We start from the raw sequence: 22,018 nt of genomic DNA, 5'->3' as shown, positions 1-22,018 counted from the left end.
TATGTGGTTGTTGAGGTATTGTAAGAATAATCTTAGAGCTTTACAGTAGATTTTTATTCAAAGACAGCTTATGCATGATCAATACATAACTGCTAGTGGTGTGATTGTCTCATCCTTTGGCACAAGAGGAGAATTTAGCACAACTCCAAATTTCTCTGCTAGAATCCCTGGGATCTCCTCATCCTTGAGTTCCCTGGTTGTGGTTTCGGATTCTCCCCCTGTTCCCTTGGTCGGAAATGTGATGCTGATCAGTCTGCGGCCAATGTAGGTGAGCCTTCCAGTCGGTTTTAAAATCGTGCAGAAGGACTTGCAGAAGAAGATGGAGCTTGGAGAGCTCTGGTGGTATTTGCACATCTCAGCAAAGTCCTCCAAGCACCGAGGTTCAAGGGTGAACTTGTAGAGCTGTGCCCAGTCTCCATCAGCCCCTGTGGTTCCCTGTCCCTGCCACTCCACAAAGATCATCCCTGTGTCCTTCCTGATGCGGTACACTCGGTGGCCCTGCTCCTGGTGGCCGCTGGTCTCCAGCGAAAGAGGAACGCTGAAGCCCGAGGACCCGAACCCGACGTCGCACAGCCAACGCTGCCCATCAAGGCTCACCATGAGGACCAAATGATCGAAAGGTGGCCCGTACCGACCGAACGAGTTCTTCACCTGGCCCGAGAGCATCGTTACCCGGAAGCCCAGCTGGCCGAGCAGCCACGAGAAGAGACCGTTGTTCTCAAAGCAGAAACCGCCTCGGCGCTGGTTCACGATCTTGTCGTATAGAAGATGAGGGTCGAGCTGGACCCGCCCGCCGGTGTGCACCGTGAGGTTTTCAAAAGGCACCGACTTCAGGTGACAGATGTGGACCGACCGCAGCACGTCCAGGCTGGGCTCAACTGGGCCGGCGAACCCGATGCGTGACAAATACGTCTGCACGTTCATCTCAACGGAAGTCATTTTCGCTGTCTGTTGGGGAGAAAGAGCACCACTTTTTATTTACCTTTGGACTTCCTGGTGAATTACAGCCCCCGTGACTAAGACAACTCACTGACCAGTTTAAATCATCATGGTGCCCGGGATTCAGAGGATTCAGTTTCAGCAGGCTTGTTGTTTTTCTTCCTGTTGCTGTTGGCCTGAGAGGGAGGTCCTGAACTCAGCAGCTCACGAGCTTCTTAACAAGCACAAGTAAAGACAGAAGTGTTTTCTAGCCTGATTTAAAAGCAGTTTGTTTGGTTTTCTTAGCATGTGTTGACTAATTAACTTTTTATGACCATTTTCTGTCAGAGCTTTATTGATAAAAACAAAAGTTAACTCCCATTTAAATTCCCCACTTGTCATAAATGTTACACAGGGCATAATAAAGTCATATAAATGAACTCATATCAAAGTAATGACCACATTAGGCCTCTTTTTCAAACTGAATTCAAATATAAAATTTTTAACTTGTAATTATGTGTATATACTGCATGTTTTGTGTAATCTTATGGAAAATCAAATGCGTAAAACTGTTTTGTCCCTTAATTTGTTGAAAACTATATTTAAAGTAAGCAGTGACAAAAACCGTAAGTGAGATATGTTATATGTAGGATATGTACATAGGATAAGTACACGTATTTGAGTACAAAGAGTACATGTATTATAATAACCAGGCTCTTGTTCCAATCGATACGTTTAATCAAAACCCAATAATCAGAAATCAGTCGCGCGTCTGTTCACGTGACGTCACGCGGCGACACTCCCTTTCCCTCAGCAGAGGGAGAAAGATGGCGCCCACGCACGTACTGAGATGCTGTCAACGGGGCTTAGCATGGATACCTGTGATTTTTATCGCCCTGGTCGTCTGCTGGTCGTATTATGCTTACGTGGTGGAGCTTTGTGTGTGTAAGTAGACGTCCTGCCGCAGTCTGTCGCCTCGTTTAAAGCCATTAAAACGCTGCTGTTTTCACTGTGCCGTCCACACCAAACACTCAGCCGTTGCTGGCCAGCAGGAAGTAAATGGACTGCAGCTCAACAATGGTGTTGGCAAGCCCGTTCAAATCCACGTACAGCTAATTATGTGTTCGTTGTCGTGGCTTCGGGGTGCCGTGTTTTAGTGGCAGATTTCTTTAGCGCACAGAAAAACTTTCAACCTGGCGTTAATGTCGCTGTCCATCTCTGTTGGTTTTTTTATCGCCAGCTGAATGAGATCTGGATGGAGAATTAAAAGGCTAACTCAACGATATTTGACTGGCAGACCAGAGAAATACTTTCCTTCTAACTAGACTACCGGTAATGAGCTTGGCACTATAAGCTTGGTTGATTTGGCTCTGGCATTTCTTATTGCGACGAGGTGAAATGTTGTAAGACTTCGGCTAAACCGAGGAACAAAATGAATCAGATATGTCTGAACTGTTTAGCTAATAATGTTTAGCTCAGTTTCCAAACTTTATCACTTCGGCATCACAGATCCCACCACAGCAAATTATCTGTCTAATTTTATATAGATGTACTTTAAGCAAAAATGTAAAATATACACCTGCACACACAGACACACAGAGGTTTGGTATCAGTGAAACTCATCCAAAAAGACTGGATTGGTGTTTCTCAGCCTTTTTTCTTCAGCTTGTGACTAGTGAAAATGGGAAGATATCTCCACTTGATCCCCATGTTACAGATTATATGACCCTCACACGTTACAAGCAATGCTTATTGTCTTCTCAGACTGTTTCGTCTGAAGGAATTGACCTAAAAAAAAAAATGGATGATGAATCTTCGACTCAATCTTAGATGTTCAAATTCCCATTTTTCTGAGCAATTTAAGGACTTTATCTCTCCCTCATTGGCCCAGAAGCCAAGACTGACAGTCCATTGTTGACCTAGAAAACAGTAGTTGAAAACAACAATGTCCTCACAGGGAAGTGGACAAGTCTTTTAAGTGCTCAGATGAATGGAAAATTACAGCTGGGCAAACTCCATCTGCAGAGGAAGGTTGTTTCACATGACTGAAGGCTTCACTACAGCTGCTGAATGGACCTTTAGACTGTTTTGTAAAAATACAGTCATATTGAACAGAAATTTTGTGACTTGTGAATTGATTTTGGGACCCAACTGGAAATGTTAAATATTTTATTTTGTCTTGTTTTTTCCCTTACAGTCACCATCACAAGTACGGGAGAGCAGAGTAAGTATGAGGAAAGAGAAGGCTTATTACATTGTGAATTAGTGGAAGTTTACAGAACGGAGCCAGTTTGTTAATTATTAGGATAATCTCTCTTAAGGTTGGGTGAAATATGCTCTGTACTCTTAGCTAAAAGACAGGCTGGCACAGAAGACGTGTTCTCTCAAAGTGCTGAGCAGCATTTTCAGCATTAGCTTTCCTTTATCATTAATTTAATATGTAGGAGCTCAGTGTTTCCACACATCCCAAGCCACAGTGCACACATCCTGACGCTTCGCTTTAATGTGTCCCTCCAGTCGTCTACCTGATCTTCTTCCACCTCTCTTTCATCATGTTTGTGTGGTCTTACTGGAAGACCATTTTCACCAAACCTGCCAACCCCTCCAAAGAGGTACAATAACCTGATTCTCTTTAGCAAACCTTCTTTCCCTGCATACCACTCGATGATTGCTTAAAAACTTTTTATTTTCCATTCCAGTTCTGCCTGCCCAAGGCTGAGAAGGAGCGTTACGAGAAGGAAGAGAGGCCAGAGTCCCAGCAAGAGATCCTATGGAGGGCTGCCACCAGTCTGCCTCTGTACACCCGCACAGGAGCCGGAGGTACGTCTTACCTGTGCGATCGGTTGTGAATGTGTATGTTTGCAGCTCTGTGTCCAATAACCTGTTGTGTTGACTCGATGCAGCAATCCGTTACTGTGACCGCTGTCAAGTTATCAAGCCGGACCGGTGTCATCACTGCTCCGCATGTGACATGTAAGAAAGCCTTGTTTATTGATTAGATGCTTTTCTCTTCCACCTCTCACTCACTCACTCCTCCAGACAGTATCAGTCTGTTCTCATGTTTTTTTACCTTCCCTGTTTCTGCTCTCGTGCTGTGTGTGGCAGGTGTGTGCTGAAGATGGACCACCATTGTCCCTGGTATGTAAGACCTGCTAAGCAAAGAGATAAATCGTTTCACAATTTATTCCTGCTTCTATTCCTCAGAGTTAGGGTGCCAAGAATATTAGCAACACTCAGACATTTTTGTGAATGTTTGCTTCATGCAGATTTATTAGCGTAACAAGATAAGTCAGCAGTCAGTCGAGAGCAGACTGATTTCTGTACTGATGCTCATTCAGCTATTTTCATTTGTAACTTCCTGCTTTAAAGACCTTATTAGTTAAACTTAGTTAACATCCAAATACCGGAGTTGGATTTGTTTTAACTGGCCATGTTGGAATAATGTCTCATCATGCAACATGACTTTGCTAAAACTGATTAACAAGTTCAACTCTGCTCGGGGTAAGTGAAGCCAGACCTGACCTTTCTGTGTTTGTGCCTCTCCAGGGTGAACAACTGTGTGGGATTCTCCAACTACAAGTTTTTCATCCTCTTCCTGGCCTACTCGCTGGTGTACTGTTTGTTCATTGCAGCCACCGTACTGCAGTATTTCATAAAGTTCTGGACAGTGAGTAATACTGACGTAAAGTCGCTCACGCTCGGCATGTGGTGAAAGTTGCACCGGATGCAGATGTGTTCGCACGGCGAAGCTTGGATGAGCATCCTCTAAGTTGGCTGTGCATGGTGCTGACCTCTCCTCTGTTTTCTCTGTCCTCTCTCACCCTTCACCCTCCGACCTCTCGCTCTCCGTTCCCCCCCTCTCTCTGTTATCCCCAGTTCTGGCACACTGGGTCATTGTTCTCTGATGTCTCCCTTTTCTTTCTCGCCCTCCACTATCAGAACCATCCGTCACACCACTCATGCATCCGCAGAACACCTCCTCCTCTTCTTTTTTTCTGTTTTGTAGCTGTTCCATTTTGATTTCCTCTCCCTCTTTCATTCTTTTGTTCTCCACATTCTGGACACACTTTGTTCGTTCACCCACTCCCTTTCTTTCACCCCCCCCCCTTTTTTATCCAACTCGGCCTTGACTTGTGTTTGCCCGCTGATTTCTAAGTGCTTCCTCCCCTCCCACCTGTTCTCTCCTGGTGTTGCTAACCAGTCTTGTTTCTGTTTGTACTAAAGCTTTGCCGGAGAAAATCGGCAGAGAACTGCCCTAAGGTAACAGCCAACCTCCAAAGCCTTTAGTGTTGCGCTGCCTCATCATTGTGACTTAGTTTTTTGTCGTAATGTCGTCTACATGACACTCTTCACTTCTTCTGCCTTTTTAATCTTTCTTTCCATAAATATCCTCAGTGTGAATTTATCATTGACTCCTCTCGCTGTCTTCCTCCTCCTCCTCCTTCCATCTCTTTCCCCAGAATGAGCTGCCAGAAAGTCACGCCAAATTCCACGTCTTGTTCCTTTTCTTTGTGGCGGCCATGTTCTGCATTAGTATTCTGTCCCTCTTCAGCTACCACTTGTGGCTTGTAGGGAAGAACAGGTCCACCATAGGTAACGAATACACACACATTCAGCAGGTGTTTTCTGTTATCTAACCTGTTCTTTATGTATTTATCCAGCCTTGTTTTTGTTTTGTTTTGGGTTTTTTGGGGGTTTTTTTAATTCCTTGATTTTGGGAGTGACACTCTGTGTCCATGCTGCTGTCTCTTCTGCAGAGGCGTTCAGAGCACCAGTTTTTCGGACAGGCTCTGATAAGAACGGCTTCTCTCTGGGTTTCCGGAAGAATATCGCTCAGGTGTTTGGAGACCAGAAGAAGTACTGGCTGATTCCCGTCTTCACCAGGTAAAGCAGACAAATGTGGAGCTGAAACATAGAGAGCCTCTTGTGCAGTGTCTTCTTCACTGGACTCAAACTAATTGCTGACTTAATGTCCCATCTGTCTGGATTTTGTAGCTGAATTCACAGCACAGTATAGCTGAAGAAGATGTTCTTTAAACGCCAGTGTTTCCACACGAAAGATCCAGTTGAAAACAGTGGATTTCCTTAAATAAAAAATATCCTTAAATATATATATATATAAATATATATTAAATATTCCTTAAATATCAGGGGAGTGTTGTTGTAGTTTCAGTGTAAATCTGCGAGCTGGCGGCATCTAATAATTTTTTCCGTCCTCCTGGTTTACTACAGTCAGGGAGACGGTCTGACGTTCCCCACGCGACTGGTCAGCGCTGATGTAGAGCAGGCCACAGTGACCCTGCAACCAGAGCCCAATAAAAGGTGATAAATCTGTGCAATAAAAGATATGTTATTTGACAGGGCTCTGAAAAGGATTTATGTTTCGGAAAGGGGTTGTTGATGCACTGCTCATTTTTCCTTTTTTTTAAAATTTGTTGGGCACGTTTCCAGTGCTGCTGACGTCCCCGAGCGCCCCCTCAGCGAGTCGCAGAATCGCCTCCTGAGCAACGACCTGCATGCCAACAACGTCGGAGACCATGTGGCCAATAACGCCCTCAAATCGGGTGAGCTCTACGAGGGACGATAATAGACTTTCACTGTGTTTGGTCTTTTCAGCTTATCATCTTTTCTGTTCTTTCAGCTGACAGTGACACCATTACAGTCTCCTTGGAGAGCGAATCCTAACCAGGTAAACATGAGCCTTCAGTCAGTCCTTTTACTTTGACCCTTTTTTTGTGTGTGCGCAGCTGTCACATTTTTTGCACTGCACACCTATGTGAATTTCAGGTGTCATCAACAGTAATGTAGCTGATCATCTTTGCTTCCTCTGTGCCACAGGAGAAACTCCTCAGTCATCTAATACGATGCCTTAATCAGCGCAGCAGTTTAGTTCGTCACAATGGCAGCAGTGTCCCAGCGCAGCCTCATCCCCACAGACCCGTTCAGAGTAACTATGGAACTGCATTTCTTTGCAGCACAGTAATGCATCTACGGCACTGGCATTTTTCGCATGCGGTGCAAATCTCACATCTACGCCCACAGGACATTTGATCCCAACTGGTTCGCTCTCGCACCAACGAACACACACATGCACACATGCTAACAGTCACACATTCACCTCCAAGCGTGTTTCCTTGTTTCGTTTGGTTTTCTTTTTCTCGCAACTGGAGCATTTATTGATGGTGAGAAAATCAAATTATCCTGGAGGGACTATGAGCTACTTTTGGCTTTCAGTAAGAAAACTTTTTTTTTCTTCTTTTGTTTGTGCCAAAAGCTTCCTGGCCACACCAGGACTACAGGCACAAAGCTGCAGTGATGAGTGGAGGACAAGCTGGAGCAGTGTGTTTTCATTCTCAACATTTTTCTCTCATCTTTGTCGAGCGGCAGGGCATCCTGCACAGATGGTTCAGTTCGCCTGTGTGACCATTTTTTCCCCTTGTTCTTTTTAACTCATAGTGTTGGAGCATGTCTGTGGTCCTCATCTTTTCAGATGGATGTTTCCCACCAAAACCCGGACTATCTTACAGAGGACTCTTACCGCGTGGTTCAGTGGACTGGACCAGTGCAACACAGGGAAGACTGTAGCTGGGTTTTGGGTGGCGTTTTGGATATCAGAGCACAAGATGGCACATTTGCACTTTGTAGATTATTAATGTCCATCAAACAACGTGCTGCTTTTCCTTTTTTATCGAATCCAAAAAGCATCCCGGGTATAACAGATGTTGGAGGATCATGTGGTTTATGGCGTACTTTTTGTGTGTGCGTGTGTGAATGAATGAGTTTGAAACGGTAACATTCACTCTAACGGGAACTACTCTAATCGGCTTTGTCTGTCTTTGTGGCCAACTTGTTGCTAAAACATGCTGCTGATAAATGGAGAGTTGCGGAGATATATTTCACACAGTGCAATGTGCCACGCCTGTCACTACCTATTTTCTTAGTCAGTTAATTATATCACATGCCGAACAGCGATTCCACAACATCTACGTCCTGTTTTTCTGCAGATTCAACCTTTATTAAGACACCAATGCTCATTGCCAAATAAGGGCTGACCTGTCAGAAGCTCTGACCTCAGAACCTGAAGTGTTTACAGCATCCTAGCTTTATCCTCACTGACCAATGTCATCACAACCAAATTCTTTTTACTGGTCTTTGTGGTTCAATATTTTATACAAGGTTCATCTGTCCCTTCTGCCTGTAGTGGGCTATGATGTCCTTGCAATACCAGAGCTCACCAGCAGGTGGCGACAGTGCACCTGTTATTTGAACTTAACATGTTTCTCAGGGCTCAGTTCACTTTCAGTCCAAATTGCAGGTGCAACTTCAGAATTAAATGTTTTCAGAATAAGTCGTTGATACGCACCATTTGCCCATGATAACATCCACATTTAATTTGAAATGAAAGTGAATTGAACCCGTCTGATCGAGTGTAAAATGGGGGCGTCGACTGCATCTTCTGCTCATCTTGTCCACTCAGTGCGTACTTTGAGAGTCAGCTCAGTGTTGTGACCTTCAGCTGTTAAAGGAGCCTCAGCTTGTGTAAACTCAGCCGTGATCTGTCTCGTATCAGTGTTGGACATCTTGAGCTGTGACCGTAACTCGGTGAGCTAAATGATAATTAGATTTCGTGACTCATGCATATCACGATGTGTGAATATCTGTGAAAGAATGGACTCTTGTGTCAGTTTAACCAAATAACAGCTGTTCAGGAACGAGTTAATATCCTGTCCCAAGGATTTTTTTTTTGTTATTTATATGCAACTTTCTGGTTCACTTTGAAAGGAAACCCAGCAAACTCCTGATGTCTGTCATCACTAACTGATCACATCTCTGACTGGACGAGTCTCCTACTAACCAGATCCCAGCAGACTCCGGTGGCGAACATGTTTACAGCTGTTTTTATCGTGTAGAAAGAGTTAGTGGTGTTGTGCGGTGTGTTTATGGTAATTGTTGTTGTGCTGGATGTACCACAGACGGAGACAGTGAGAGCGTTCGATCAAATGAGGGAGCACTAAAAGCAGCTCACCCTCTGGACTTTATGTTTACGTGCTAACCTTCCAATCATGTTCGACCTTATTGAACCTAAGTGTATTTATCACTCTTTACAAACAGGTGATTGGAGGACAACTGTATGGCTTCTGCTCACGGTGGATGAGTTTCTCTGTCTGGCAGATTAAATTACTGTCTGCAGTCACGATCCAGGCCAAGGTTGTGGTCGGATGAGGTCGATCTTATCCAAATCTCACACTGAAAATGTTTCGTTAAAGAACAAAGACAAAAACTCTCTATATGTAGGAGCCTGGCTGACCCGTCACTTAATGGCCACTGATTCTCAAACATTGGACATGTTGTCTTACAGATTGCCTATATTCTCTCTCTGGGCTGTTTGGCCTCGAGGCTAAAGTGCGCGTGTGTGTTTTGTAAAGCTTAATTGGGTGTTCTTTTGTAATATTGTTGTCTTGGGAGGAGTGCTTCTGTGCTGCCATGAGATTTTTACATCTGTGTACATAAATATGATGCTGATGACTGATGCTCAAAAGCATGGCACCTAACTTCTGTAAAAACGTGTTTGACTGTCATAACGGAGGATTGTGGCGTTGAAATGGACATTGGAGATTTTTCAGCTCTTGCCAGGTGCATCATGTTTTAAATTAGCTTTACTCTGGTTTGTCTCAACTTTATAAAGGAAGCCATAAAAACTCCTGTGGAAACGGGGAAATTATCTAAACATTTCAGACTGATTTCAGCTTCTTTTTTCTTTTTTGAGACTGTCTCACATTTTACATCTGTATTCACATTACAGATGTAGCGGATCATAACTTGCTTATTGCTGCATTTTGGTTTCTTTTGTTACAATGTCCTGTTTTACAATGTGTGTAAATATATATTGATAATGTATGAAGAAGACTACATATATATTTTTCTTGTCTGATTAATTTTACTGTTCCTATTTTGTGAATGAAGTACATGCCTCCACACAATTAATGTGAAGATAACAATAAATGTTTTTTTTAAGCCTCCAGTCTAATCTTGTTGTCATCTTAATTGATCTTGCACCATCTCACACCACAGTGTCACTTAATTCGCTCAGTAGTTCTAGTGAAGCTTTGTTCACCATTTTTTTAAATCAATCTGCTGACTTCAGCCTGCTTGACATTAGAAATAGATCGCATCAAAGCAAGTGTGCATAAAAACACTTTGTGTCGTCCTGCAGTGCCTCGTCTTCACCACAGGATGCCGACTGTAACACACAAGCAGCCCACACTGCCTGTCTGAACTTACTTTGTGGGCTATCACAACTTATCATCTCACGTCCCCTTTGCTGTTCAACTCTCTACTTCAGGCTTGTCAGGACATGTGGACAATCATCTGTTGGTGGAAATCTTGACACATTTGTGAACGTGAGTGTGAACGATTGCTCCAGGTTTTAGCTTTTGAAAAACTTTAAATATTGATTGCAAAGCACCATTCGTCTCTTTTTTTTCTTTTTCTTCACCTTGTGAAGTGACAGTGGCATTAGTTGGATAATTTGCTTTGATGTGTCCATAAACAGGAATTTATGGATGATGTGGAGGCCAGAACCAGACAACACGCAGTCGATGCAGGATGCAGGATGCAGTAAGCCTGGAGCCTGAAGCTGCTGACCTTAAACTGCCGTGGAGGGACTTGCCAAAGACTTCTGGTAAACCCACACAATTTTTAACTCCATTCCCACCAAGATTATTTTCATTTTCAATTTATCTGATGTGACACTGCTTCCTCTGGAGTTTCTTCCACTCCCCAAGACCTGTAAATAGACTGTAAAATGAGTTCCCCGTAATCATTCAGAGTCCATCCTGAGTGAGAAGTGTTGAGTGGTGTGTGTGTATTGTTAATGTGGTTTCAAGCTTGAATGTAGAGAACACCAGAAATCCTGAACCTACACCACCTTTTAGAATACGAAATGGTGAGTTCTGCACATTTGGTTCAGTGTCAGAATCTGCGAGGGCCAAATTCCTGGAGTGAAATGTAATCTGATTACAGCGATACAAAGATGCACATAACAGCATGCAGACCGAGCGGGCGGACAGCACACTGCGCTGTGTGATTTATAAACTCACCGGTTTGGCTTGTGTCTCCAAACTGAGAGTCTTTTAGCATAAAACTAAAAAGCAGAAAATGAGTTCAGGTCTGCTGTATTTGGAGGCAGTCGACAGTCCCCGACGAGCCTCGACCTTTGCTATCTGTGTGACATCCAGGCCCTTGACTTCTGCTGGTGAGACTGTTGTTGACCTCTCTGCTCGTCCGCTCAAATTCCTCACGCTTTACTTTCATTTCTTCGACTCTTACACGGCTGTGGGTAAATCCAGATCCAGGCATAAGGAGACAGAACAGACCTCCGCTGTATCACATCTGTTCTCCAGATTTGTGCAGCACACTGGCTGAAGTGATGACAGCACGACATGTAATCTGAAAGTCAAGGTAAAATATTGCTCCCTTTGATGCAATGGAATTTCCGTATTGGTGCTGATTATAAACTTAAACAAAAAGCAAGTTTATCTTCATAAAACAATCTGAACAAGAAGCCCACGGAGTATTCATTAAAAAACAAACAAAAAAAACATTTGGGCCTATTTCAGGAGTGGTTCAGACTCTGACAAAGTGTAAGGTGTGTGTCCGTGCACATGTAAGTCCACAGCACTCAAGGTAATGACCCCGGTGTCAGTTTTTTTGAGGGAAAGCAAACACTGACTTGTTAGAAACCAAACAAGTCTAACGACCGCAAGGCCACAGGGCTGCCGTAGCGTCACCAGAGACCTTTGGATGGTTGAGCCATTAAAAGCTAAATCTACCATTAAACAGTGATTTTGGATAATAACATGAGGGGCATAAATACTTCATTTCAGGCTGACAACTTTTGGTTTCAGTCTCTCAACTTTGGGGCCGCATATAAAAGAACTTTAGTCTGAATATCTGGCTTATTATATCAGCCGTGAAACAGCTCCTATTCCTGCTCAACTTTCTCAGGGTGACATCATCCTCACAGTCTGTCTCTTTTTTTATCGAGAGACATGCTCAAATTTAGTTTTAAACTGAAACAAAAATAAGTATGAACTTTTGGGTGGAATCTGCCCCTTAAATGTGTTCTTGATAAAACTCCATGCCAGTTTGTTCATTCATTTCACCTTCATCAAGTCGGGCCAGCCGGGGCACATCCTTCCTGAGGAGAGTCAAACAGATGTAGAAGTTAAGGTGCGCCGCCGCCGACATGATTCACCAGTCAGAAAAGGTGAGCGTGACGTTGGTCACTCTGTGCATTTTGTAAGAAAGATGAACAAATCTATGAGTACAGCTTTGGTGACACACATCACTTCTGAGTGAGACGCGATTTTTCACTTTTTTATTACATCCTTCCCATATGTGATGAGGATGTGGTTTGTTATTTTTTTTATCCCAATCCATCCCTGTTTATGCGGCCCTCGGGCTTCTTTTGTAATCCTTGAATATGTCTACACATGCAGTTCGACGATGAAGAGATTGGATCCCTGAGCAAAGGAAAAACAGATGCCCTTCGGTTATATTAACCTTTTGATGCCAAGTCTGCCTTGTAACAACAATCCCTGGATGTGAGGTAAATGGAGGGCAGAGGGGGTGATAATGTCTTTCCAGCTAAGAGTTCTCGTGAAAGACACATGAAAACATCTGATGAATATGCTATTCAGTGGAGTACGAGTTAAATTCAGTGACGTTTTGTTTTCTTTTGTTTTTTGCTATTTCTCCACACAGGGCTCTCACTTCTGTGGAAAAAGATTCAAAGTGAAGCCCAGGGCGCAAAAAAGATTTGCAGCGAATGCCTCACATGACGACACCCCTGCACACGTTGCTGTGGGAACGGGGGTGCATGTGATGTGAGTGCCTGTGTTGTCTACAAGCTGCAGGCTTATGAAATGCCGCACACACACACACACACACACGCACACCCCGCTGTAAACTCTCCCCCTCCTCCGTACCAAACCCTCATTATGAATGTTACTGGAGTGTTTCCAGTCACTTGTAAATATATATATATATATATATATATATATATATATATATATATATATATATTTTCCCAGTTATAGCCAGGGGTCCTTTGAGAAGAGAGTGTGTATTGTGGTCAGAAGAGTCTCCCACCCTTTTCTCTGGAAAACAGGGGAGAAGTGTCAGGACCGGAGCAGTGCTGAGGGCTCACCATATGTGAGGCTCAGTGAAATAACCGCACTCTCCACAGATCACCACAGCAAACAGCAGAAAACACTTACCAGCATGACATGTGATTTACATTTCAGCCGTTCCTGCCACAGTTCACACACTGATCCGCTTTCATTTTTATGTTGCACTTCAATGGGTTTTTTTGTAAAGTTAAGGATAACAGGACAAGTTCCAAATCCTCTTAAATTCTCCTTTCTTTTTTAAAAAATATTCACAGGTTTGCTCACATTTGTACGTCAGTTCCCAGGATGTGGTGGTACACGACTCGCTGTCCTATGACATCGGGAAAGAGGCGGGTCCAGCATTACAACAAGTGTTTCGGGGGGCCCGGGAGGCAGATATCCCTCTGTGGAAAGCCTCTGGACGCTCTCTTTTGGATCTTCACAGAGAGGAGCGTCCCGACTGCGAGCGTCTGAGGCTGTTCAGACTTCACTGTTGAAGCTGCACTTGTGAAAACCCACCGACGGCTGCCAGCATGAATAATGGATCCAACCGAACTATTGACCCGAGCTGCAGGGACAAACCTCCCCTCGCCATCGACATCATCCTCAGTGAGTAGACCGGCTCGGGTGGCGGATTGCCTGTAGATCACAGCCGATGCAGCACATCGGGTGTCAGGAGTCCCCCTGTGATCTTTGCTCGGCTGCATGTGGTAACAGCCGGTGGGGGATTAAACGAGATGTTCGTCGGAGTCTCAGGGTCCCCCTTCAGGAGCTGCTCGGAGACTGTGGGTCACACGTGCAGCACCTGATGGTCCTCTAGCCTTTGTCTCGGACCGAAGTGACAGCAGAAAGAGGGTCCTTCACAACGTGTTTGCACGGGACCCTGGCACGTGCTGTAAACATTTGGCACGATTATTAAAACAATCAAACTGATGCTTCACGTTCAGGCAGTTGAGTCCTGTTGCCTTTTCCTTAAGTCCACTTCAGCAGGGCTCAGTTAAATCCGAAAGTAGAGAATCACAGCATAAATCCCAAGAAGTACTGTAATAAATACTTTATTTGTTACATTGTGTGGACTGAGTCCTCTATAGCTTACAGTTTAATTTTTAAAAGTTGCATTGTGTGTTTTAATTATTGCACTTCATAAATCCTTTTTCTGCTTTATGATTTAGACTGAATGGCAGTTTAATGTCACCCATTTTTTGGCAGAGCTGCATCATTTGTTATGTGTAATCCAAAAAGTTCCTTCATTTTATTTTTTTTTTTAAGTTTTAAGACAGTTTTTCTCCATTTTAATATACTCGTGAACGCTCATCATATGCTGCATGTCAGCTTTTCAGGCTTATGGTGTATCAGCATGCATGTCGAGCTGCTGGTTTGTCCGTCAGCTCTTAGATGTTCCCGTCAGTTGGAGTTCTTTAAAAAAAACACACAAAAAAAGCAAAAGTAAGGGATCATATGGCTGCTATGGCTGTGTGCGTCAGCCTCAAAAATCCAGTGTTGTGATGGTAAATTTTAAACATCAGAATTAGAAAAGTAGAAACAGTTCACAAAGTCAAAAGAAGAGTTTCACATGAGAAAAACACAACAGTCAGCAAAGTGACCTTGTGCAGACAGAAATCCGTTCGTTTGTGTGTGTTTATGACTTTTGATACTAAAAAGTGAGATTTACGGGCTGCGTGCTGAATTATCTTTATCTCTCATTTTACCTTTCTGACTGCAGCTGCAGCTTTGTCATTACCTGCCTTTGTCTTCCTCTGAAACATCTGTTTGCCTGATCCAGTTGTGACCATGCGGGTCTGCTTAAGCTTATCTTCACACTTACCACAAAAGTCACCTTGTCAGCAGCTTTCCTGCTCTGAGCGTAACCCCACCCTCCATTTTTCATCTTTGACAGTCAGCTCTGTTTGTTTCAAAGGCTGAAAAAAGGGAACTTTTCATTCTGATTGTGCAAATCCGTTGCATATCATATGTCAGGACACCTTGGCTTGCTTTCCAGTGTTTTGTCATCCTGCATGTCTATGGCAACAGTCTGCCTCGCTGTTTTATGTTGCTTCATGATCAGACTTGAGTCAGGTTCATGGAGATCCCTCAAAGAAACACAGCAAAGGTGGTCAATGGAAGCAGCACTCAGTAACACGTTACAGTAACACGTCAGTATTTTGTTAACCTCTTAAAAATATAGAAATCCAATTTTTTGTCCAAGCTAGTGGTAAAAAAAAAGGTGTGTTCACACCATCAGAAAGTGTTTGGCGATGTAATTTAAACTAATGAGTGAAGGAGAGGTTAAACAAAGACTTCCTCCTAAGAGAGATGTGTGATATTTTGAGCCTCACGAGCAACATGTTGGCCTGCCAGTCGGTCTCTTACTTTGTTTTATGCTGAAATATCTCAGCAACTGTCTCATATGTTCCCAGGAAATCTTAAACACATGACTGCGAATGCGGGAATCGCGCCGGCTTTACCTCTAGCGTCACCAGCAAGTTGACGTTTTTGTATTTTAGTAAGATAACAATACAATCACGGTTTCCAGACGATGAACCCTGGTGATGTCAGGGATCCCCTTGACACTTCCTCTGGTTCCTCTTTTGAGCAAAATGTCTCAACAATCACTGGATGGACTGTAATGAAACCTGGTACACACACACTCCTGCCCCCTTCAGGATGGATGACTTTTCCTTGAACTTTTCATCTAGAGCCACCGCCAAGTCAAAACTTTTCATCATCATGACAAAACAGTTTTTTCCAGTACGTTGGTTTGTGACAATGGTACTATGCTAACATGCTAAATTCTGAATATGGTAAATGTTAACCCTGCTAATCGTTATGAGCAACAACTGTGGGCATGTTTGTAATTAGCTCAAAGCACCGCTGTGCCAAGCGCAGCCTCGCAGAGATGCCGGTTGTGGGCTGTTGGTCTCGTTAGGACATGTTGTTCTCTTTGCTTCAAGGCAACCTTTTTTCAGTTTTCTGGCAGCACTTTATTCAGCCTGAATAAACATTTCAAAGCCTTGATGTAAGCTTTAAGAACATAAACATGAGATCATTAAACTCACAGTAGCACAATCAAAACATTGTATAAAGTTCAGTTTTAGCTTATGGCTTATTTGTTGTACTCTCCCCTTCACTTCCTCCAGACTTGGACATCTTTGGCATCCTCCTGTACTCTGTGCTCACCTTCATGGCCGCAGTGTCCGTGCTGGTCTTCATAGAGGAGTGTATCTACATCTACAGGAAAGTCCCCGCCAACAAGAAGAGTGTGATCATCTGGGTGAATGGGGCAGCACCAGTAAGAACAAAGCAGTGATTGGTGTTTTTCACCCGTCACGGGGCAAATCGCACCGGTTGTGGTAAAACGTGGCGTATCTTTAAATCCCCTCTTTCTCCTGTCTTTTTCAGGTGATTGGCACCATGTCGTGTCTGGGGATGTGGATCCCCAGAGCCACCATGTTTACAGATATGACCTCTGCTTGGTGGGTCTCTCTTTGTCTGCTTCTCTTTTACTCACCTTTCATCGCTCGCTGTTCGCTGTGTTTTGTTACCCGCAGATCCCCACAGTAAAAAAATCACAGCGGGGTAACTTGAACTTCGTAACCTGCCAAGCATTTTATAGAAAACAGCGATACGTCCGTGGAATGTGCGTGGGACTTGTGGCTTTCATTTTCTCTCCAGCTCCTGCCGCTCTACACTCTTCATACTTCTCTCGTTCTTCCTGCGTCCCTTGCTCTCCTTCCCTCATTCCTTACTTCCTGCTAATCACCCATCTGTCCCATCTGTCCGCAGCTACTTTGCCGTCGTGGTTTTCAAGTTCCTGATCCTGATGCTGGAGGAGGTGGGTGGTGACGAGGCCTTCCTGAAGCGAGCAGGGAGACATAAACTGAAGATCAGCACGGGGCCTTGCTGCTGCTGCTGCCTCTGCCTGCCATATGTTGCCATCACACGGTAAGCACTGCAGTGGTACAGCGTGTGGCTCGCGCAATCAGTATAACGTTTCTGCTTTTTCATGAATCGAGAGCTGACGTGAGCGCAACTCAACTCCTAACATCAACATGTGAAGAGCTTCTGAGGAGCATTCAGCAGGAGCACATTAGAGTATATTTTGTTCAGCAGATTATTGTGACTTAGTAGATATAGAAACATGAGGTTTATCTTTGTTGCTACTGTACACGATTGGCATCTAATTTCAGCTTGTTTTGATTTAAACTGAACTGAACGGAGATCAAGCAGCATGACAGAAGAGGCGTAAAGGGATTGTTGTGCAGTTGGTGTTAATTCGCTTTCTTGATGAGAGGTCCGTGAGAGGACCAGTGAGGATCAGTACCACTCGGCCTGCAGACGGTGATGAACTGTAGCTTTTGTGCTTCGGTTTTACTATAGATTAAACAAAAGAGATGCAACCAAGTGTTGCCAAGTGAGTTTTAGAGACGCTGGTGAACTTTGTTGCATGGGGAAGACTAACCTCAGGCCTTCAAGCTGTGCTAAGCTAAACAGCATCTGGATCCAGCAACATTTTTACTGCACGGATATAAAAGTGACTTTGACCTTCTCTCTGGACTCTCAGCAAACAAGTGATAAACGATTTTTCCAAAGCCTATTTCCTTTAGGTGTCGGGGCTCCGATAGACGTTGTTTTGCACAGGCCCTCATTTTTCTGAGTCATTATTGCAGGGGTGGAGATTGTAAAGTTAATACAAACCATAGAGCCACAATTGTCACACTTATGGGAATACATCAAGTTGTTATCTTACGCAATCCCTGCATTTTGAGTTGGTTAGTGGGAAATCCTGCAGCACTAATGAGACACAGATCCTGTGCAGCTTGAAGATGGTTACAACCGCATGTTGTTTGAGGGTTCGGCTGAGTGCGCTGAGGTGTTTGATGTCGTTTTTGGCCTGTTTGAGGATTGCATAAGCTCAGAGATCCTCTGTACATACAGTACTGGATGATATGCTTCTGCCCTCTAAATGCAGGCTGAACACACTCCCGGTCATTCAACTCTTGCAAGGGGAAAGTGTGTGTCGTATCACACTACATGAGCACGTTATGTCTTTTTCTGGCTGCAGTTGAGTCCGCTTAGGTAAAGTAAAGTCTGCAGCCATACAGAGTTTTTTCCCCTTCCGTACACACTTTGTTGTGTTTATCTGTGCTTAGTGCAAGCTCATGAGTACAAATACATGACGACAATGCCTCTTTTTCTTTGTTACAGGGCCGAGTTTCCCATCAACAGCCTAATCATTTGCACTGCTATTTGTATGAATTCAGAAAGGTATCATACACCCCAGAGGGACTATTAATGTTGTTGTTGCACATGTAGGAACAGTCAAATATGGACCCACCTGATGCCAATAATGATTTATGCAAGGCCACCGTCGGCCGCCCAAAACATCCTCGGGTAGTAATCCAGGTCAGGTTCAGGACAATGGAGAATTCCACAATGGACTTTTGATTGCTTTTAAGATGCATTAAAAACTGAAGCTGTTTTCTCTCGTCTGCGTGTTTCCTCTGTTTCGACTCCAGGCGTACTCTCTTCCTGCTCAAACTTGGCTCCTTCCAGTTTGCGCTCCTGAAACTTGTCTTCACCGTCCTTTCCATTGTCCTCTATACCAACGGGACTTTTGATCTTTCTGATGTGAGTAAGAAATGCTGGACGCCAGCTCCTCATATCATTGTATCCATGATTTCTGTTTGTACTAGTCATTGTCTCAGCTTTTCACTGGTAGTCATAACAACCAGTTACGATCAGTGTGTCACTCCAGCCCAGATAACATGCGTTGAATATTGTTTTCTTCTTATTTTTAGAAAATCGAAAGTGAATCATTTGCACAGTTGTGTTCAGCGTTTAACAACGAATTTCTGCAGCTCGCCGTTAAGAAAGTATCAAGGATCTGCAATCTTGAGATTAATGTTCAACGAGTCAACAAGTTTTTAAACTCAGAGTTACTTCAAACATCAATTGGCATGTAATTAAAATTGGCTGGAGTCGAGATACTTAGAAAAGATAATTTCACACATTTGATCATCATTTCTGAAAGCTGAACAGATCCAAGTGTCATGAACATCAGGGGTGTAGCACAAAATTCTGGATCCTCATTTCCCTGTTAGTGGTTTGTTAGTTTACATATTTAGACTGATAGATGTTTAGCATCTGACAGCAGTTTCATACCCCAATGACAAAATAAAAGAATTAACTTGTAAATAGTGATCTTATTATCTTGTGTCAGTGAGCAACAGAAATGCCTGATACAACATGGAGTAACTGCATTAAACTAAAATTCACTTACTAAAAAGGGAAATAACAATAAATGAGAGGCGCTTGGTGTCAAAAGGCCTGTAGAACAACAAAGTAAAACACAGGCTATTACAACCATTTTAAAGACTCTTTATGGAGCAGTAATAATGGTAGCGTTGGCATTGTTGAAATTGGGAGGGGAGATGGTTTTCCTGTTGTTCTCTACGCTCTTTCAGGATTATTCTTTCTTGTTGTCTTTGCTAACTTCCAAACTGTGTGTGTGTGTGTGTTTCAGCTGAGCATTACCGGAGCTGCTATATGGATCAACCCGTTTGTGGGCATCTTGACAATCATAGCTCTGTGGCCTGTAGCAATCATGTTCATGCACCTGAGGGTTACCCTGCGTTCACTTAAGATCATCCCCAAATACGCCATGTACCAGGTACGGACACAAGAGATGCCTAAAACACACACCTGTAGGACGCAAACAGCTGCTTACACACGTCATGGCGGACGTTAGCCTCATGCGACTTTTTGTGACTGCCTGTACGAAAACACATTTCTGATTCTTGTTTTTACAGGGATTTCAGAATTCTGCCTGTCAGGTTAAACTGTGTGTGTGTGTTTCTAGCTGGTGCTGATCCTGAGTCAGCTGCAGTCAGCTATCATCAACATCTTGGCTTTGAACGGAACGATCGCCTGCACTCCGCCCTTCTCCTCCGCAGCCAGAGGATACAGTGAGTCAGCATACAGTCAGTCTGTTCACCCACGTCTTTATCTTCAACGGTGTTTCTTCAGCCTGATTCAAATCCTTCCGATTCAATAGTCCATCTTAAGTGTTGAAGTTATCCAAAAAGATGTTCACATGCCCCAAATGCAGGCCCCGTTGAATCAGGACGCAACTTTTGGTGACGCGTCAGATCTACCAGAAATATAACAGAAGGAGGACAAGGAGAAGTGGTTCACCCCGTTAATACGACTTTCACAACGGACCCACACGGTTTCCTCTGAACAGTGTTTGCATTTCTGCTGTTCTTTCTCATTAAGCAGCACACACACACACACACACACACACAGGACCTGTACAGCTCATCAGGCTCGGGTGGGCCACAGATCAGTGTTGTTTTGCTACCTCCATGTTTCGGCCTTACCTGGAAACTTGTTCATGTCACAGAGATTTTCCTATTGAATGCGTTATCAATGGTTTACATCCTCATCGGGTCAGTCTCTTCCAAATGAGGTGGTTACATGAGGCATATTTATTCTGATTGGCCTATTTTTCTGATTATCAGTGGAATATCAGGGTCCATGTAAAAGCAGCTGTTGAGTCTCTTAGGTGCAGCTCCTTGAACAGCTAAAGTTCATGTTTTCACCTGCTTTGCTCCTCCTGCTCCTGTCTGTTTCCACAGTGATGAGTCAGCAGCTTCTGATCCTGGAGATGTTCATCATCACGCTGGTAACACGTCTGCTGTATCGTCGACAGTACGACCCTTTACCCGCCGAAGAGTGCGACGACAACGAAAACACCAAAATGGCTGCCATACCTGGATCTGCATGAGAACTCTGAATGTGTGGGTGTGAGAGTGTGAGTGTGTGTGTGAGTGTGTCATTTGTACTTCCTGCATGTATTTGATTAGGAGATGAAATAAGTAAATACAAGCAATAAATATAAATATGAATTATATGGACATTTGCCGTGTGGGTGTTTATTATTGCAAACACTGTTTGATGTACAGAAAATACCAACAACACACCTTAATGAGGAGACAAGAGATGCAGATTTCCTGAAAACTGTTTACTTGTGGATATCAGAGAATCCTCCAAATGTGGGCTAAAAACAAAAAATACAGAACAACAAACTTAAACTTACAAATTAACTAAAATCACTTACAACCATAAAAATAAGCGAAGGAGTAAACAGCATAATTAGTGACTGATCATACTGGAATTCAGCCATTCAGCATGCATAGACTGCACTATAAACGCCATCAGGAGTCTGGTAAACTGTAGGCTCTGCCCGCGGGAATAGGGGACACTGCCCTCTGCTGGCTGGGGTTTGTAACACATCAACATAACCTGCGAATTTATGCCTGTACCCTCATGTTACATGTTAGAAAAACACAAAATGATGCTTCATCTGAAACGGGCCTCTGCTAATTACCTCTCACTCGTGATTGGCTAGTTAGCTTTAAGTGACTTAGCAATGGCAGCCGAATAACTAGTCCTTAAACGAGGAGGCTTTTGCACACAAATCTAATTTTAGGGTCAACACAGGGAAAAAACTGGTCAACGTTAACACAAATAAATGTTTTGTCATGAATTTATTAAAGAAAAAAAATCTCCATTCATTTCGAACTATACGTCTAACATTAGACTGCAGACTCAAGGCCCAAATCATTTTCCTTTTGCTCGTTGAATTTACAATTACAGATCATTTCAGTTCTGGGCAATTACAAGAAATAATGGCTCCCCATTTATGAGGTGGCACCACTTATTTATGAATGCTGTATTTTTCTCTTGCATTTGCATTTTGTGTCACAACCAGTGGACCTTTACTGTCCCTGTTACCATACGTACAATGTAAGCGTTCTTAAATGTGCTCGGATGAAATGAAAACACTGAATGACCGTGTGATCGTGTCAACATGTTCACTTGAGTTTTTATCCTGTTGCCACTAGGTGGCAGTAGACACCAAACTG

At 43.5% G+C, this 22,018-nt stretch overlaps 3 protein-coding genes and 1 long non-coding RNA gene across 5 annotated transcripts; 2 read left to right on the top strand and 2 right to left on the bottom strand.

Annotated features, from left to right (window-relative positions):
* Positions 1 to 65: 65 nt before the first annotated feature.
* LOC124049694 (arylamine N-acetyltransferase, pineal gland isozyme NAT-10-like) lies at positions 66 to 1,146 on the bottom strand. The gene is made up of 2 exons (XM_046371615.1): positions 1,035 to 1,146; positions 66 to 948 (listed from the first exon to the last, which is right to left on the bottom strand). The coding sequence occupies exon 2, from the start codon at positions 937 to 939 to the stop codon at positions 79 to 81; it is 861 nt and encodes a 286-aa protein (XP_046227571.1). The 5' UTR covers positions 940 to 948; positions 1,035 to 1,146; the 3' UTR covers positions 66 to 78.
* Positions 1,147 to 1,692: 546 nt separating this feature from the next.
* Positions 1,693 to 9,940, top strand: LOC124049538 (palmitoyltransferase ZDHHC20-B-like). 2 transcript variants are annotated; one of them, XM_046371291.1, is made up of 14 exons: positions 1,693 to 1,863; positions 3,116 to 3,142; positions 3,436 to 3,530; positions 3,618 to 3,738; positions 3,822 to 3,891; positions 4,024 to 4,056; positions 4,465 to 4,585; positions 5,143 to 5,178; positions 5,379 to 5,511; positions 5,676 to 5,802; positions 6,151 to 6,240; positions 6,370 to 6,482; positions 6,560 to 6,607; positions 6,757 to 9,940. In XM_046371291.1, the coding sequence occupies exons 1-13, from the start codon at positions 1,746 to 1,748 to the stop codon at positions 6,601 to 6,603; spliced, it is 1,128 nt and encodes a 375-aa protein (XP_046227247.1). In that variant the 5' UTR covers positions 1,693 to 1,745; the 3' UTR covers positions 6,604 to 6,607; positions 6,757 to 9,940. The 2 variants fall into 2 exon arrangements, with proteins under 2 accessions (XP_046227247.1, XP_046227248.1); XM_046371292.1 differs by lacking the exon at positions 5,143 to 5,178 and having other exon boundaries at positions 1,694 to 1,863.
* A 1,144-nt stretch (positions 9,941 to 11,084) lies between these two features.
* On the bottom strand, positions 11,085 to 13,508 carry LOC124049541. The gene is made up of 3 exons (XR_006841424.1): positions 13,377 to 13,508; positions 12,084 to 12,118; positions 11,085 to 11,367 (listed from the first exon to the last, which is right to left on the bottom strand). It is a non-coding gene; the product is annotated as an uncharacterized LOC124049541 (long non-coding RNA).
* On the top strand, positions 13,489 to 21,009 carry slc51a (solute carrier family 51 subunit alpha). Its single transcript, XM_046371293.1, has 8 exons — positions 13,489 to 13,700; positions 16,229 to 16,380; positions 16,491 to 16,564; positions 16,875 to 17,033; positions 18,608 to 18,719; positions 19,615 to 19,761; positions 19,951 to 20,056; positions 20,729 to 21,009. Exons 1-8 carry the CDS (start codon positions 13,625 to 13,627, stop codon positions 20,875 to 20,877), a joined length of 975 nt encoding a protein of 324 aa, XP_046227249.1. The 5' UTR covers positions 13,489 to 13,624; the 3' UTR covers positions 20,878 to 21,009.
* Positions 21,010 to 22,018: the final 1,009 nt, after the last annotated feature.

This window comes from Scatophagus argus, chromosome 18 (genome assembly GCF_020382885.2).
Source record: "Scatophagus argus isolate fScaArg1 chromosome 18, fScaArg1.pri, whole genome shotgun sequence".
Classification (NCBI taxonomy): domain Eukaryota; kingdom Metazoa; phylum Chordata; class Actinopteri; family Scatophagidae; genus Scatophagus; species Scatophagus argus.
The sequence above is the reverse complement of the archived record's forward strand: the minus strand, read 5'-3'. Positions and strand labels throughout refer to the sequence as shown.